Genomic DNA, 17,607 nt, shown 5'->3' with positions numbered 1-17,607 from the left:
GGACGTGTTTCTGCTTGTGTGGAGATGGCTCCCTGACATGCTGCCTGAGTGACTGGAGAGGGTGGGTAATATGTGGAGTGACTTGGAATCCACATTCTCAGGCTCCAGTCCTGGATTTGGCACAGACTTTGTCTGTGGTTGTGCCAGCCAGAACAGGTTGCAAGTGACAGGAATTCAGTTGGAACAAACTTGGTCAAAAAGGATAATTTATTGAATAATTAAAGTGATGAATAACTGTTAACAATTAGAGTTTGGGGTATAAGCAAAAGAAACTGACATTAAGCAAAAAATGAATTTATTGGAAGATATATTAGTTTCCAGCAGCTGTTGTAACAAACTCAGACAAACCTGATGGCGTAAAACAGTAGAAACGTACTCTCTGACAGTTCTGGAGGCCAGAAATCCAAAATCAAGATGTCAGCAGGGCCACCCTCCCTCTAGAGGCTCTAGGGGGAAACCCTCTCCTTTTCTCTTCTAGTTTGTGGTGGTTGCCACCATTCTTGGCTTTCCTTGGCTGTGGCTGCATCACTCAAGTCTCTGCCTCTGATCTCACTTCACTGTCTGTGTATGTCAAATCTTCCAATGCCTTTGTCTTACAAGGACACTTTTGATGACACTTAGGCCCACCAGGATAATCCAAGATGACCTCATCTCAAGATCCCTAACTTAATCACATTTGCAAAAAGACCCTTTCCCAAATAAGGTAACAGTTACAGGTTCCAGAGATTAAAATATGGACATATGTTTGGGGCCACCATTTGGCCCACTACAGAAGGGTATCTGTGAAATTCACCTGATCAAAGGAATAGCTGACTGACGAGACCTCAGGAAATATAGGAATGAGGGGAGCTCTAGGGACCTCAGTAGCAAGACTCATGAACCTTCTGTTTAAAACACTGCCACCCACATGATCTGCCTCCAGTCACCTTTCTTCCCTGTATCATCCTGCTCACAGTTCCAATCCCAGGAGAGAGTCTGATTTCACTTGAGTCATATGCCTCTCTCTTGGGAGGGATGGAGGGCAAGGTACTGTATTCGTATTTGCAGCAGTTGGAGGAAAGGTACTTACCCAAAGAAAAGACCACATATTGTCACCAAAATAAAGGCAAAAGGTATTAATAGGAAAAAATAGCATACCATACACTCCCATCCTTTTCCCATACACACAGATTTATGCATGTTTCTAACATAAGGAAACTCTCTTATATATAACCAAAATATACTGATCTCCCCAAAGGAAAGACACCCTATGGGGCATATCCTGTTCATGAATCCAGCTATAAGTTCATTCTTCCACTGGTACCACTAATTCTGTCTCAGTATCCTGTAATATAAGGAATAAATAGTAAATGTAACTGCCACCAGCATACCCTATATATACTAGAGGAAAGGAAAAGAAAAACACAGCAAGGAGGAAAAGAGGTCATTGCTATGTCCTCATTTCTGTAATGGTCATAAGGTTGCTGCTGGCATTTATAACATCCCTTCTCTGTGAACCATGTCATGCCCCCTGCCTTTGGCCAGCACTTTAGTTGGTTGGGATTCTTTGTTTGATGGGGTGACCTAAACCTTTATTCGTAGAGAATCTGAGCACTTGTTAGTCCTGCTGGCATGTGAAGATTCCCCAAGGAATTCCATGGAGTTACTTGCATTCCTTTCTGCCTACTTTGTGTAGCAGTAACCGTATTTCCCCTTGACAGGGTGGTTGATTACCCTAATCAAGATTGTAACTCCCTTTATACACACCTAGGGAAAAGAAAAGCTCAGAAAGTCCAGGTGACAGTCTCTCTAAGTAAGCAGAACTCAGAGTCATAGGGATAGGAAGCAATAGATTTGCAAGTGGGTCATTGGGTTTAATCAGAAAACAGGCAACTTGATTGAAAGCAAACTTCTCATGCAATCAACTTACATCATTAGGGTCTACGTGAGCCAAATCCCATGTACCCATGGATACACTTGATGATGGAGTCCTTATAGGCATGCTTGACTTTCTATCTGGATGGATGATCGATCGTAGTTGGTCACATTGGGTCATAAGATTACCTGATGTCCTATAGTTAGGCCTTCATTCACCATCAAAGCCCAGTAGCAAGCCAGGATCTGATAGCAGTAGAACCAACAAAATCCAAATAGCATTGTACTTCTTTTGTGGTGACAGAAGTACTACACATATGTCTAGGGTACTGGACACTCTAAGAAACTTCACTGAGATGCACTGTATTTATCTCCCACCTTGCAAAACGTGTGTCTTACCTACAGAGCTGAAGTGTCTGCTTCTTTGTGCTCTCCAGGCCCTGTTAATGTGATTTAGTCAACTGATTTAGCAAAATTAGTTTGCTGTCTCTTAGAATAGGGATATTCGGGGAATCAAGGTCTTTCTGGTACAGAGCTGGAGAACAGAGGTATGCCTGAGCTAGAACAGTAAATGAAAACTCTTATCCCTTCTAGGTAATAGCAAAATGCTTCCAGTGGTTTCTGTTCCTCAGAGTAGAGAGTGAAACCAGTAGATGCATGACTCCAGGGACTGTAATCATGAGCATTTATCTAACACAACAGTTAAAAATGGAATTATCACCTGACTAAAATAATCCACTGTCATTTTCCAAGACCCATCTAATTTTGCACCTATCAGACAGAGGAAATTAATGGTGTTTTAATTGGAGTCATCAGCCTGCAAGGTCTTTGGTAGAAACACTAATTTTTGCAGCCTCCCCTAAAGATATGTTACTATCGTTGACTTTTCTATTTTGAAACAGTTGTTCAGTTGGATTCTATTGGCCTTTTATATCACAATGGCCCTCACTTCATGGGTCAGAGAGCCAATAGGGGGATCTTTTCCAATTATCTCTCTGAAACTGCTGATACAGAATAGTTTTGGAATTCCTCTGGGCCTCCAGTGGCATGGACAAAAGCCAAAACAGGATTTTTCACATGAGATGGACCTACAGTGGTACTCTTGAACCCAAGAAACTGATATTAGCTCGAAGTCTTCATCAAGGTTCCCTGAATGTGGTATTTCCCTTTCCCCAGTATCCAGTTACCTTGGGAAATTGCCACAGATCCTTTTGGAGAAGGCAAGAGAAATAGTTACATTACACTCATGTAGAATAGCAGAGTCCTTCCTCAAAGGCGAGCAGCATATCCTTCAATCAAAGGGCTTTAGATAATTAAACGCAAGCCCAGTGTTAGGTGATGATCTGTAACTATCATAGTGGCTCAAGTCGTGACTTTTTTATTTTTGCCAGAACTGGAGAGTGTTTTTGGTTTTTGTCTTGCTTTGTTTTGTTTCTTATGTTTTGCTGGTTAAACAAATCAAGTAAGACTTTAGTGGGCTGCCTTTAACTTTTTAGGGCCCTACACTGTGGCAGTCTGCCATGGTTACTACTTGAGACAGTCACTACTACAGTTACTACTGTTACTGCCTGAGACGTCATTACAAGACTGAATGAAGGGAGGAACATAAAAATGAAAACTTAAGATAAAAGAAACTGTTTTAAAGGAAGGGGCCATGGGAAGAAGAGAGCTCCCTGCCTCTAGTGAGCAAAGGCAGCCCCTGAGCTTCCACAGCCCCTCCTATTTATTGGGTAACAAGAGGAGGGAGGAGGAGGTAACGACTGGTCAGTTGCTTAACTGATCACAGGTTCATATTGTTACTAACAGGCTTCAGATGTACCTATTCATAAGAAACACTATGCCTGGGGCGTGACAGCCCTCAGCATTCCTTCTGGGTGACAGATGCAGTTTGTCAGTTTGCCAACATTCTGCATTTATGAGAAACAGTTTACTGGTTACTCATATAGTCTCCAGTAGTATACTGAGTTGATCACGACCCTCATTCTTTCAGCCTGTAACACTACACCATGAGTTCTTGCCTCATACAGAGCCTACTGAATATTACAATGATCATTCCCACTTCATTTCGGAGGACGAAGTGCCAACGCCTGGCCTCCCACATCTTTGCATTCTTCTTCCCCTCTGAATCAGGCAAACTATTTCAAATTGCAGCCTCTCCACCCAGCATTCTTGACTTTCCTCAAAGCAAGGGTAAAGTGTGAGGGCTACAGTTAGAGGTATTTGTGGGAATGAGGCACAAAACAGATGCAATCCAGCATTCTGTCTTCAGAAATATTTGAATCCCTTCCTCTACATGATGCCAAGGGATTTGGGGCCCTTAAATTCCATTTCGCATGGGCCAGCATTTGTTTTAAGTTTGCATTTTGTTAGAGCCTTGCCAGCTCCTGGAGCTAGCACAGGGAATGCCAAATAATCCCTGGTAAGTGAATCCGTATCAAGAAGATCAGCCTGAGCCAAAATTACATTCCCCCTTCCTTGATAAAACACCACAAAAATCCATTTCCACAGGTATTTCCCCAAATTTTTGATGGTGTCAGTTAAGAAGTTTCTGCAATTCTGTATAGGTCCAGGATTTTTACCTACTGCGTCTACTTGTCATGCTCTAGGCCAAACTGATCCCCACCTTCCAGCTAAGTACCCTTGAGGGATGGGGCAAAGCAGGAAATTGTGAGCTTTCTCCTGTAAGAAAAAGTGTGAACTATTTGCACCTGGTGTTTTAGAGAGCTTTCGATTTTCTCCCACATCTCTCAGATGATCATTCCACTTGTCACAGTCCCGCACCCTATTAATGCCTAACTTCACAAAGTGCAGCAGGGCCGTGAATTCAGCAACCTGCACAATCAGTTGCCAACTTTGGGTGGAGAACTCAGCTGTACTGCAAGTCATAAGACTCTTTTACTGTAGTCATAGAAATACTGTCTGTTCATTCTGTATGAAAAAAAAAAGGCATTGGGGCTTCCTTTGTTGACTCTCCCTTTATATTATTCTGTGCAGTTAGAAACAAAATGCTCTATCACACAGCTTGAACATTCCTCACTTCCTTAAAATTAACTGTGACACGTGTTATCCCTTCTCTGAGAGCTTCATCCTCAGTGGTCAGATGCTATGAAGTAATGTAAGACATAGGTCTTTACCACTGCAGACCACTGCTGGCTTCCCAGACTAGAGCATGAACAACAACCTCATTGTATTTTGCCCCATCACAGCTCAATAATTTTGAATATCCCACATTTCCTAGAGGATATGGTGTCTACAACTCAACTCTAGTTCCAATTTCTTTATCAGTTAGGAATCTTTGGTTGCAAATAACAGAATCCAACACTGGAAAACTTAAGCCAAAAAATGACTGCACTGGAAAGGTATTGGATAGGATCAAAGTCAAATTAAACAATGAGGCTTTGAGAAAGACAGCAATTCGAGCAACATAGGGATTGAGGTAGGTAAAACTCATAAATCACCTCTTTGCAGTACTGCAATTAAAAGAGCTTAGTGACAACTGCCTCTATTGTATAAATCACTCTGCTCACGCTAAAAAATTCCCTGAAGACTGAGTCTAACTAGACTGGTTTGGGTCATATGCTCATCACATGATTTGGGGGCGAGATGGGAGGAACCATCACAGACAGTCCCACCAGGACATAGATGGCAGAGGGGTAACTCCCTGAAGGAAAATGGGGGTCATTTCATTAAAATGAGGGGAAAGGATCCAGGGGAGATAAAACCAACTGATATCTTTTACAATACCACTGAGTGAGAATGGCAGCCAGGTGGCTTGGTTTCAGCAACAATGAAATCAAGAATGAGAGACAGAGAAAGAGAGAGAGAGAGTGATTGATTTCTGTATCACATGGTAGATAACAGGGTTACCAACATCTCCCAATTTGGTATCTTGTAGCGCCTCCACCAGAGAACTTCCCATCTCTAGTTTGAAAAATCTCTGCTTGGCCCAGAGATTGGTCACCTTGGGAAGGTGACTGGATCACTCAACTGTGGTGGAGGGGCTGGGTCATGTGAACCTATGGCTGGAGTAGGAGTCAAGCAGTTCCCGAACAGGGAGCACAAGGCAGATCTCAGTAATCCCTTGCAGTCTTGCTCTCTTGGTCTTCAGTTTCAACTTCTGTAAATGGAGGGATAACATCCAGAGATGTTAAGGAGCAACTGGGGGCATGTAGGACAGCTCAGCACATCTGGGCTCTGAGGTGTGATGTGCTTATTGTTAATGATAAACTGTCTAATAGTTTCCCCCTCTTTGCAGTGACCTCAAGGTGGCGACTTCCTTTGTGAGACATAATACTCCTCAGGGATTATCAGATTTAATATCTGCCCTCCAGCCCCAGTTTACAGATCAGAAAAGAGAGAGCCAGAAGTCCAAGGTCACACAAGAAGCAAATCCCATTCCTGAGTCCCTTCGAGTAAGAAGAGCCGTTCAGCTCAAATAAGGGCCAAGCAGGGTGTTTACACTGGGACATCGGAGTGGAAGAGACTCCAGTTGACTCATACAGTACTTTTTGAAGCCCCCAAGAGTGAAGATAGCCTAGCAAATAATAGTCATCCTCCACATATCCTTGTCACTATAATTTGCAAAGTGGCTTCACATACACTATCTCATATACTTCTCACAACAACCCCACAAGACAACAGCAACAATAATAAAATAGTAGTATCACCACTGAACACATGAAAAAACCAAGATCCATAGTCAGACAGTTAAAAAGTAGCAGATCAGGGATTCAAACTCAGGCTTTTTAATACCAGATTGTACTCACTTGGCACCACTTTCCACTATTACCACGTTGGTAAACTTAACTCCCCAGGCACCACTGAAGGAAGTAGCTTTGAAGTGTGGGTCCTATAATAAGTTTCTTCTATCTGAAAGGCAGCCCTGAGGTGCTGGCTGGGATGGTCCTCACTACCAGACCTCATACTTCAGGCCAGTCCGGCCCTGCCGGTGTGGAAAGAATTCTCCAGGAAGTTAGTAAGTTGAGAAGATAACCTTATAAGACAGGAGTCTTTGAGAAGGGGAGGGTGGGGTGCAGGCGAGTGTCTTTCAGAATCCTGTCTGCTAGAAAGGAGAGAAGGACAAGGGCAGTTGTAGGCTGGTATTTAACCTTGTTCAGAAGGGCAGGGTTCAGAACCCTCAGGAAATTCATTCATTCAAGAGAAAGAATTGCACACACCTTGGTTTTTGAAGTCACATCTGGGTTCAAATATCGGCCCTGCCACTCATCAGTTGTGTGACCTTAGATTGGACCTGTTGACCTCTAAGGGGTATTGTATCAGGACCAACCTCCAACTAGTATCCAACCCCCAGCCCACCTCCCCGCCATCTTTTCCTACCTACCTAGATCAATAAGGAATCTTGCAGGTACAAGTGAAAGAGACCCAACAAAGTGACTTAAGTACAGGTGGATCCAGAGGTTCCACTGAAGTCATCACGTCATTTTCCCCTGCTTCTATCTATGCTCTGTGTTTCTGTGTTGGCTTCAGACAGTAAGTTATTTAAAATATTTGAATAAAATGGGAGAATATGAGGGATGCCATGCGGTGCAGAGGAAAGAATGTGGTTAAGGCCAGAAAGAATTGAGCTTGAATCTTTGCTACTTATGAGGTGTTTGATCTTGGTTGGGTTTCTTTGTCTCTCTGAGCCTGTTTCTTCACTTACCTTAGTTTAATAACATCCACACCTCAGAGTGTTATGGTCAAGTTCAAGTAAGATAATATATATGAAAATGCCTGGCACAAGGTTAAATATTAAAGCAGCAAAAAAAATGCAAAGGAAGGAAATAGAGCTCAGCAGCCTCTACCAGGGCTCTTGTTTTCCTCTGGAGGGCAAAGCAATTCCAAGCAGAGGGCACTGGGAAAGGAAGGGGTTTGCTCATCTAAGAGACTCACTCTTATACTTGAGGCCTTGGCGTCTCGGAGTGAACACTGGAGTCAAGAAGCCTAAGTTTGAATCCAGACTTGACACTGCCAAGCCTTGGGCCTCCATTGGATCATTCATCAGAACAAGATGCTGGCTGGGATAAATACTCATGGGCTAAGAGTAACCACCCCTTACATCTGCATAGGCCTAGGTAGTTTCCAAGGGGCCTTCCCATCCATGATCTTGGAAGCTTCTAAAACAGCCCAGCGGAGTTAGAAGACAAAAAGGCTTGTTTGTTTATTCAAGTATAAAATACATATGGGAAAAAAAAAGCAGATCCTAAGGGTTCACACTGATAAATTTTCTCAACATGAACACACTTGTGAAACAAGCACTCAAATAAAGAATTAGAACTTGAGTAGCATTATAGTCCCTCCTCATACTCGCATCCAGTCACTACCCCACAACCAACAAAGGTAAACGGTGCCCTGACTTTTAACATCATAGAGTAGGTTTCCTTGGTTCTGAACTGTATATAAATAGAATTGACAGTATGTACTACTTTGTGTCTGGCTTTTTTATTGTGGCAAAATACATATGGAATTTACCATTTTAACCATTTTTAAAAGTAAAGTTCTGTGGCATTAAGTACACTCACATTGTTGTGTAAGAACATCTGTCTCCAGAGCTTTTTCATCTTCCTCAGCTGAAACTCTGTGCCCATTAAACACTAACTCCTCATCCCTCTCTCCCTCCCTCTGCCAACCGCCATTCTACTTTGTCTCTATGAAGAGACCTTGCTACTCTAGGTACCTTATGTAAGTGCAATCATGTATTTTTCCTTTTGTGACTGGTTTATTTCACTTAGCATAATGTTCTCAAGGTTCATCCATGTTGTAGCATGTGTCAGAATTTCCTCCTCCTTAAGGCTGAATAATATTCCATTGTATGTGTAGGCCCTATTTTGCTTATTCATTCATCCATCAATGGATATGTCTAGCTTCATTTAAATATTTGAAAGATACAGCCATATTGTTGCACGTAGTGAGAGACTCAATGTACAAATGGACAATCCCAGAATATATATAAAAATAGAACTTTGACCCACAACCTGCAGTAACCTGCCCAGGAAACCAACCCCGTATCTACAATAAATAGCCCAGGTTGCCAGCCTGCTATAAGCCAGACTTGCAGGAAGCCAGACTGCTATCTCCAGTGGCAATCCAGGAAGCTAAACATTAACTTCTGTAACAATCAAGTCAAAATGGTCAGGACTTGATTAATAACTGACAGCTTCCCCAATTTTTGTCCCCACTTCCAACTTAGGATCAAACAGAGAAACCAAATATGCACCCCTAAATCAATCACATAGGATGTCCTGCTTCTATTTAGCCCTCGTACAGCTTTCCCATGCCAACAGCTTCCAACAGGGCATCCCTGAAGCCTTCCTTTTTTTTCTACTATAGAGCTTTCCCATTCCTTTGTATGCCTTTGAGTTTCTGCCAAAATGCAGGTAACAGTGGCTGACTTCTTTGCTGTAGCAAGCTCACAATACCTTTTTGCTTATTTCCACAGTAGCTATAGGTAGCTCATTCTCATTATTGTATAGTATTCCACTATGCAAATCTATGTAATTTATTTATGCTGCCACTGGGCATCCGGATGGTTTCCGGTATGGCAAAATTATAAATGCCATTATGAATATTCTAGTACATGTCTTGTGGTAAAAACGCATACATTTCTGGTGAGAAAATACCTAGGGAAGGAATTGCTAGGTCACGGGTATATTCACCAGTACTCAAGAGTTCCAGTTGCTCCACATCCTCACCAGTACCTGGCATTTCTATTTCTTCCATTTTAGTTATTATCATGGGTACATGGTAGTAATGCATTAAGGTTTTAATCTGTATAGTTGTCCCTTGGTATCTGTGGTGAATTGGTTCCAGGAACTCTGATGGATACCAAAATCTGCATGCAGATGCCTAAGTCCTTGATATGAAATGTCCTAGTATTTCCATATAACCTACGTACATGCTACTGTATAATTTAAATCATTTCTAGTTTATAATACCTAATACAATGTTATGCAAAATACATAATGTAAATGCTATGCAAATTACTGTTATCCTGTATTGTTTAAGGAATAATAAGAAGAAAAACAGATACAATTTTTTTTTTTGAGACGGAGTCTTGCTCTGTCACCCAGGCTGGAGTGCAGTGGCGCAATCTCGGCTCACTGCAACCTCCGCCTCCCGGGTTCAAGCAATTCTCCTGCCTCAGCCTCCCAAGTAGCTGGGATTACAGGCACGCCACCATACCCAGCTAATTTTTGTATTTTTAGTAGAAACAGGGTCTCACCATGTTGGTCAAGCTGGCCTTGAACTCCTGACATCAAATGATCCAGCAGTCTCAGCCTCCCAAAGTGTTGGGATTACAGGCGTGAGCCACTGTGCTGGGCCATTTTTCTTTTCCTAATATTTTTGATCTGTGATTGGTTGATGTAGAATCTATGGATACGGAGGGCTGGCTGTATTTTCCTGATGACTGAAGTTGAGCACTATTTCGTGAAGGCATAGTTTCAAAATGCATAAATCATGCCAGTTCCTTGCTTAAAACCCTTTGACGGCTCTCCATCTCATCAGCAGTAACACCCAAACCCCTTCCCATGGACCATAAGGCCCTGAACATTCTTGCCTTCACCCACCTTGTACACGCTGTTCCAGCCAGAGAAGAATCCTTCCATTCTTCCAACAAGCCAAACTTTTGTTCTTATCTCAGGGTCTTTGTTCTTGCTGTTCCCTCAGCCTGGCTGGCTCCTTCTTGTCATGCAGGTCTCATTACAAACATTGTATCTCGGCCGGGCACGGTGGCTCACGCCCGTAATTCCAGCACTTTCAGAGGCCGAGGTGGGCAGATCACGAGGTCAGGAGATCGAGACCATCCTGGCTAACACGGTGAAACCCCGTCTCTACTAAAAATACAAAGAATTAGCTGGGCGTGGTGGCGGACGCCTGTAAACCCAGCTACTCGGGAGGCTGAGGCAGGAAAATGGCGTGAACCCAGGAGGTGGAGCTTGCAATGAGCCGAGATCACGCCACTGCACTCCAGCCTGGGCGACAGAGCAAGACTCTGTCTCCAAATAATAATAATAATAATAATAAAATAAACATCGTTTCTCCAGAAGCGTTATTCTATATAAAGCCATCTCTCCCTACACATACACACACACACGCACACACATACACATGCACACGTTACTCTCAATCCCATTACCCTGTTCTTTTCTTTTTAATGTACTTTATCATTCTCTGAAATTACCATGTGTTTACATGTTATATAGAATTTCTGTGAAAACAACAGCTACAGATCTAAACTAATCTTGAACAAGTGACTCAAAAATCACAATCATCACTGCCATTGACGACGTGGTTTTCTGAAATGGAGAACAACTCTTAGTAAAGGTCCAAACAAAACAAGTGACTCTCCATTCTTCACAGTTCATTCTTAAAAAAAAAAAAAAAAAAAAAAAACACAGTAAAACCATATAAAAAGTACTTTGTGTTTACATGTAAATAAACTTTGGTTTAGTATCACATGTGTATAAACAAAATTTTCACCAAAATTAATAATCAGTGGAACATCTGAATGTTGTGCTGGACACTGGACAGATGTTTGTTATGCAGGACTGTCCCAGAATGCATTGCAGAGCATCTAGCAAACCTGCCCCTGACCATTAAATGCTGGTAGGGCTCCTCAATTGCTGTCACCACAAAGAAACTCTCCTACATTTCCAAAACACTCCCTGGTGGGCAGTACTGCACACTGTAAAAGTCCGTCTGTCTATAGAAAGGGTACCCTATCATGTACCTAAGAGTGTGTGTGAGAAAACAAATAAGTCATCTAAATGGCTCTGCATTGTGCCTGGCAGATAATAAGTGCTTAATAAATATAAACTTATTTCATCCCTCCTTCTTTCTTTCATCTGGCCACAGGTTCTCAGTGTGACCAATAAGGAATATCTGTCATCAACCCTGACCACAGGAAGGAAGGTACACTAAATATTTCAAGGAGTGAAGTGAGTAAATTAGGGAACGATGAACACACTTATCACCCCACTCCAAGAAAGGCCCACAGAATAACATGACAGTTATTCACACAGACTGTGGAACTATTCTATTAAATACTGTATAGCAATTTGACTCAAGAGAACTACACTTACTTTTCAATATAACTCTATTCCCCCTCTGCTCTGGGGTCAAATTTTAAGACTGAAAAAAAACCCAGGGTCAGGCTGGAGAACTATTCCTGGATAAGAATGGGCCATAACAGGACAGGAACCTGCTGCTCCACCTCTGAATGCTGGGCCACATCTGGCCTGGCTTCATGCAGCAGCAGGTGGGAATGAAGGATTCCAAGGTGATCGACATCTCACACTAGAGGCTTTATACAGGCGGGTTCTTCTGTCCAGGATGCCTTCTCCCCTTCACTTCCTACTCTTTATTAACCTAGCCATCTCTTCTTCATTTTTAAAGTTTCAAGGTATATTGTCTCCTCTAGAAGAGTTTCCTTGGACATCCCCACAGAACCGTCACTCCCTCTTCTGTGCATCCACAGGCCCTGTAACTTCCTCTACCATGGTATGTTCAATGTTGTGTGTTTTTGTGCTTGGTTAACTCCCCAGATGCTCTGCAAGAACTGTGTCTGGTTCATCTTTATATTCCTGACAATTAGCTCAGTACCCTGACACACAGCAGAAGCCCAACAAAAGTTTACCTACCTCTCTCCCCAGCTTTGGATCTTAGAATAAACACACCACAGAGTCGATGTCACAAAGATTGTTCACAGCACCATTATTCAGGCCATATATGGAGGTTCTCATTAATAAGGGTTTGTGGTCCAAAGAACAGTTTATTTAAAACAAAGGTGATGAGGTATAGGAAGAAGAAAGGAAGGAGAACAATTCTAACATAAAAACACAGGAAGCATTTCAAACATAAAAAAAAAAAAAAAAAAAAAAGGAGTGGGGACAATGGAGGAAGCTATGTCTCATACTTATACAAATTGCTGACCTCAATTGATTACTTACATCCAAACCTTACAAAATAGCATTTCAAGTCAGCACTTAAGCCAGTGTTATTAGATTTTCTTACAAAAAGTTAAAGCTACAAACTTCACATTTTTAAACTGTACATAGCAACAGCATTTAAGCTTTTTTTTTTTTTTTTCCAAGTTGGTCCGAGTGCAAGCTGGTAAAAGAGATTTTTTTTCCAAACACAAACAAGAACATGTATTCCAAAGACAATGAATATAATACTGATGAAAACATAAACATAGTGCTTAAGAAAAGATGGGGTGAGGTGGAGATGTAGATTGGGCAGGAACAAATTTCTAGTAAATGAGGAGCTGCAATCTTTAGAGGCAATATGGTATGCTAGAAAGGACACTGGAATAAGAATCAGAAGACCTGGATTTGAATCCTGGCTCAGCCATATTCTAGCCACATGACCTTGAGCAATAGACTTTACATCTCCAAGCCTCAATTTTCACATCTGTAAAATGAGGATAATAATACCTATATTTCCCAGTACTATTAAGTTTCTATAGATATAGGGCTATTCAGATTATCTACTTCTTCTTTTTTTTTTTGAGACAGGGCCTCATTCTGTCATGCAGGCTGGAGTGCAGTGGTGAGACCGTGGCTCACTGCAGCCTTGACCTCCCTGGGCTCAGGTGATCCTTCCACCTCAGCCTCCTGACCAGCTGGGACTACAGGTGTGTGCCACCATGCCCAACTAATTTTTTTTTGTAGAGATGGGATTTCGCTATGTTGCTCAGGCTGGTATCTATTTCTTCTTGAATGAATTTTGGTACTTTTTATTTTTCAAGGAATTTGTCTATTTTGTTGAAGTTGTTAAATTTATTAGCAAAAAATTATTCATAATATTCTGTTGGCTTTTTAATACCCATAGGATGTATCATGATGTCACTTCTCTCATTCCTGATATTGAAAAGACTTACTGAGTTTTAAATGGTATAAATTTCTGGCATCTGGCAGGTGCTAAATGTTTCCTAGATCGAAATCTATAGTCTCAAGGAGTTAAGGCTACAATTCTCAAGTTGCTTCAGATGACTGGTTCTATTTATCAATACGTCTATCGATCCACTCATCCACTCATCCATGCATCCTCTCACCCTTCCTCTTCCCCATCAAACATTCATCCATCCAATTGGTGGCTAGGGGAAAAGGACAAAAAAGAAAAAAAAAAAGGAAATTCAAAATTTCTACTTCAAAATTACTGATGGAGCAATTAAAATATTCTTAAAGAATTCTGAGATTTTTGGCCAGGCACGGTGGTTCACGCCTATAATCCCAGCACTTTGGGAGGCCAAGGCAGGTGGATCACAAGGTCAAGAGTTCACGACCCACCTGGCTAATATGGTGAAACCCCATCTCTACTAAAAATACAAAAAGTAGCCAGGCATGGTGGAGCAGCGCCTGTAGTCCCAGCTACTTGGGAGGCTGAGGCAGGAGAATCGCTTGAACCCGGGAGATGGAGGTTGCAGTGAGCTGAGATGGCGCCACTGCACTCTAGCCTGGGCGACAGAGCAAGACTCCATCTCAAAAAAAAAAGGATTCAGAGATTTTTTTTTTTTTTTTAAAGACAGAATCAGGTCATTGTTCTTGAAAGCAGAGAACAAGCGAGGACCTCAAATTTCCCTGGAAGCTCGAGTTGCAAATGCTCAAGCAATGACTGAAGCCCAAGGCTCAATGAAAGCAAGCTGATATATCTTAATTTAGTATTCAACAACAACAACAAAAAACTAGGACTTGCTCCTTTGCCTTTCTGTCACTAGAAAACAAATACACCTTGTCAGGAAATTTCTCTGATCCAAAACAAATTGACTTCTGGCCAAAAGGCTCCATCAAGCTGGTAAGCAATAGACTTTGTTGGATCAGCAAGCTGGGTGCACACATGCCTGAAACAAAACAAACTCCAGATCAAAGTTCATGACCCAAGAATGGTTATGGGGAAACTGAACTTTATTTTATTTGGATCTAGCTTAGGAAGGGAGAAAATGGGCTTTCTCCTCCTGTCTGGCCAAGTGCAAAGTTATTTGTTTAAAAAAGAAAGAGAGGCCAGGAGCGGTGGCTCATGCCTATAATCCCAGCACTGTGGGAGGCCGAGGCGGGTGGATTACCTGAGGTCAGGAGTTCAAGACCAGCCTGACTGACATGGTGAAACCCCATCTCTACTACAAATACAAAAAAAAAAATGTAGGCATGGTGACAAATGCTGTAATCCCAGCTACTCAGGAGGCTGAGGCAGGAGAATCACTTGAACCCAGGAGGTGGAGGTTGCAGGGAGCCGAGATCGTGCCATTGTACTCCAGCCTGGGCGACAAGAGCGAAAATCCGTCTCAAAAAATAAAAAGAGAAAAGAGAGAGAGAGAGACAGAACTATTAATTCGCACAGCAAATGGTGCAGGGGTATGCATCGTGGATGCTTTGGTTTTAAGACTTACTTGGCAATCAGACTTAACTAATTCAGCTGTCTTTCCAACCTAAAAATGCCAGTTAGTCTATGCAAGAAAAGGTGGTCACTTTATTTTAAATAGGCTTGTGACTCTCCTTTTTTGTGTAAATATTGATCCTCTATAGTGATGCTATGAGTCCTGATTCTGCCATTTACTAGCTGCATGACCTTGGGAAGGAATCACTCTCTGAACTTATTTCTTCATCTACAAAATGGAGATAAAGTAGTTAAGTCATAGGGTTATTGTGAAGTTTAGAGCCTACCCAGCTCAGTGCCTGATATAATAATATGTGCTCAACAAATGGTAGCTGCCATTTATTATTCCAGCAAGATCCTCAAATTGTCCTCTGTTTTCAGTATCTGCCACATAGCTATTTCAGTGGCCAAACCCTGAAGACTAACAACTGCCTCTTGCATTTTTTAAAAACTTGCTTTAATTGCAAATAACAGAATCTGGCCACAGAAGAGGCACATTCCCTGCCTTTCCATTGATTCCCAGGTTTCAGGAGCAAAAGCAATTATGGAGTCAAATTACAGTATCCTGAGGTGCAAGCCAGTCATGGCTCCCCATCTGAGGGAAAGAGGTAAAGTTGCAGGAAGATGGCTCTATGCTGTCTTTTGCAAAGCCCTCTGATTTGCTTCAGGCCCGAAACCTGCCTCCATGGGTGCTTGTCTGCTATATCTGGCAGATGTTGCGGAGCTCAAGGACTTGCTGAAACTGAATGATCTGGCTCGTCTAGGCAATCTTTTTATAGCCAGGTCATACCTACTGAAGAGACAAGGCAAGAGCAAGTTTCTGTTAGCAAGGTTCCCTGGAATAATTAACCAAGACTGACACAGGTCTCTTCCCCCAAAGAAGGGGCTGCATGGTTCGGTGGCCTGGGAGTGAGGACCCTGAATTCTAGTCCGAGCTCTTGTGCTAACTTGCTTTGTGATTTTGGCCATTCCCCTCTACACCTCAGTTTTCTAATCATCCATACAAGAGGGTCAGACCAGATGATCTCTATAGTCCCTTCCAGCTCTGACATTCTGTGTGTTCAGTTCAGGTTGAGCCTCCTGGAGAACAAATCTTAGTCTAATACTCATTTATCCTTTCCAGGCTGCTTAGCAGTGAAAGAGAAAAGAAAACAGTCACATATTTGAATGTGGGTCACAAAAGCAATCCTCTCTACCCCTGTGTGTAAGGAATGTGGAGCAAAATGCCACGTGTATGATTTTTACATGAACAATGAGAGCTTTGAAAATGCTTTTCCTTTATGGACTGAACACAGCCCTGTGTTTGCTGAGAGTTCCTGGTAGACCTATCCCCTCAGTGGATCATGTCTCCTCTTAAGGCACTGGGCAGTATCTGTGCTGTGACTTTAGGCAGTTGAGAGAGTGGAGATGGATGAAAGGCATTGAAAGAGCAAAGGCCAATTTGCAAAGAGGGTACCAGGCTTCTCCTGGGACTCAAAGAGTAAACACAAACTCTCAAAGCTTTCCCTTGGACATCACCAGCAGTTCCAGAAGCCAGTGATGACCACACAAGGCTGAAACCATGGTAAAAGAACTGTCCCAAACCTAATTTTTAAATGCAGCCCTGCAAAGGGGGAGGTTGGCTCCTGGGATTCAGTGACCCCCTAACAACCTCCCGGTGTCCTCTGCCCTCATGTTCCACAGTACCATAATCTTACAGAAGAGGCAAACTGTTTAAAACTGTACCTGTACAGAGATGCCACCACACTGAGTGGGGAATCTATTTATAATTTATATATATATGCATATTTATATATATTTTAAAAGTCTTCCAGAAAGAACAATTGAAAGCTATTGGGAGAAGAAAAACAAACAGACGATGTAAAACTTTCCCAGCTATCACTCAACTAGGAGTCTCTGTTCCTGGGGTTTGAAACTCTGAGTTAAAAGCGCCAATATAAATCCTTTGAAATAATATACCTGACCAATGTACATACACACATCAAGATGGCACGCTGGCTGTCAAGAGAGCCCTTCCCACTGGCGCACATTCCTGAGTTCACAAAGGTGCTGTGGAGAGACGACAGAGTAGAAGTGCTGGCTAACAGATGTGAGGCAAGCCATCCAGAATTCACCCAAAGCCTGGGTGGAGCTGGGGCCCTCACAGCCTGGCCTTGCTCAAAAGTTTTGTTGCCGTCTCTTCTTAGCCTCAATGGCATCCAGGATGGGCTGCCGCTTGGACTGGTACTTCTGCCGGATCTCTTCAATCTCCTGCTCCATCATGGGGTCCAGGGCCAAGAGCCTCTTCTGAAGGTCCTCCACTGTCCAACTCTTAAGCTAGAAGAGAAGTGGAAAGTATCGTCACGACAAAGCTTACGTCGGTGGCAGAACAGTGGAGAA

At 42.4% G+C, this 17,607-nt stretch overlaps 1 protein-coding gene across 1 annotated transcript in view; it reads right to left on the bottom strand.

The window, feature by feature from the left end:
• Positions 1-12,608: 12,608 nt before the first annotated feature.
• Positions 12,609-17,607, bottom strand: part of STK4 (serine/threonine kinase 4) — a 107,659-nt gene continuing 102,660 nt past the window's right edge. Inside the window, 1 exon segment of the mRNA NM_001168677.1 lies at positions 12,609-17,544. Within this exon segment, the coding sequence (NP_001162148.1) occupies positions 17,386-17,544 (159 nt within the window). The 3' untranslated portion in view covers positions 12,609-17,385.

The sequence above is a fragment of the Macaca mulatta genome, chromosome 10 (genome assembly GCF_049350105.2).
Source record: "Macaca mulatta isolate MMU2019108-1 chromosome 10, T2T-MMU8v2.0, whole genome shotgun sequence".
Classification (NCBI taxonomy): domain Eukaryota; kingdom Metazoa; phylum Chordata; class Mammalia; order Primates; family Cercopithecidae; genus Macaca; species Macaca mulatta.
This window is presented reverse-complemented; position numbering and strand designations above follow the sequence as displayed.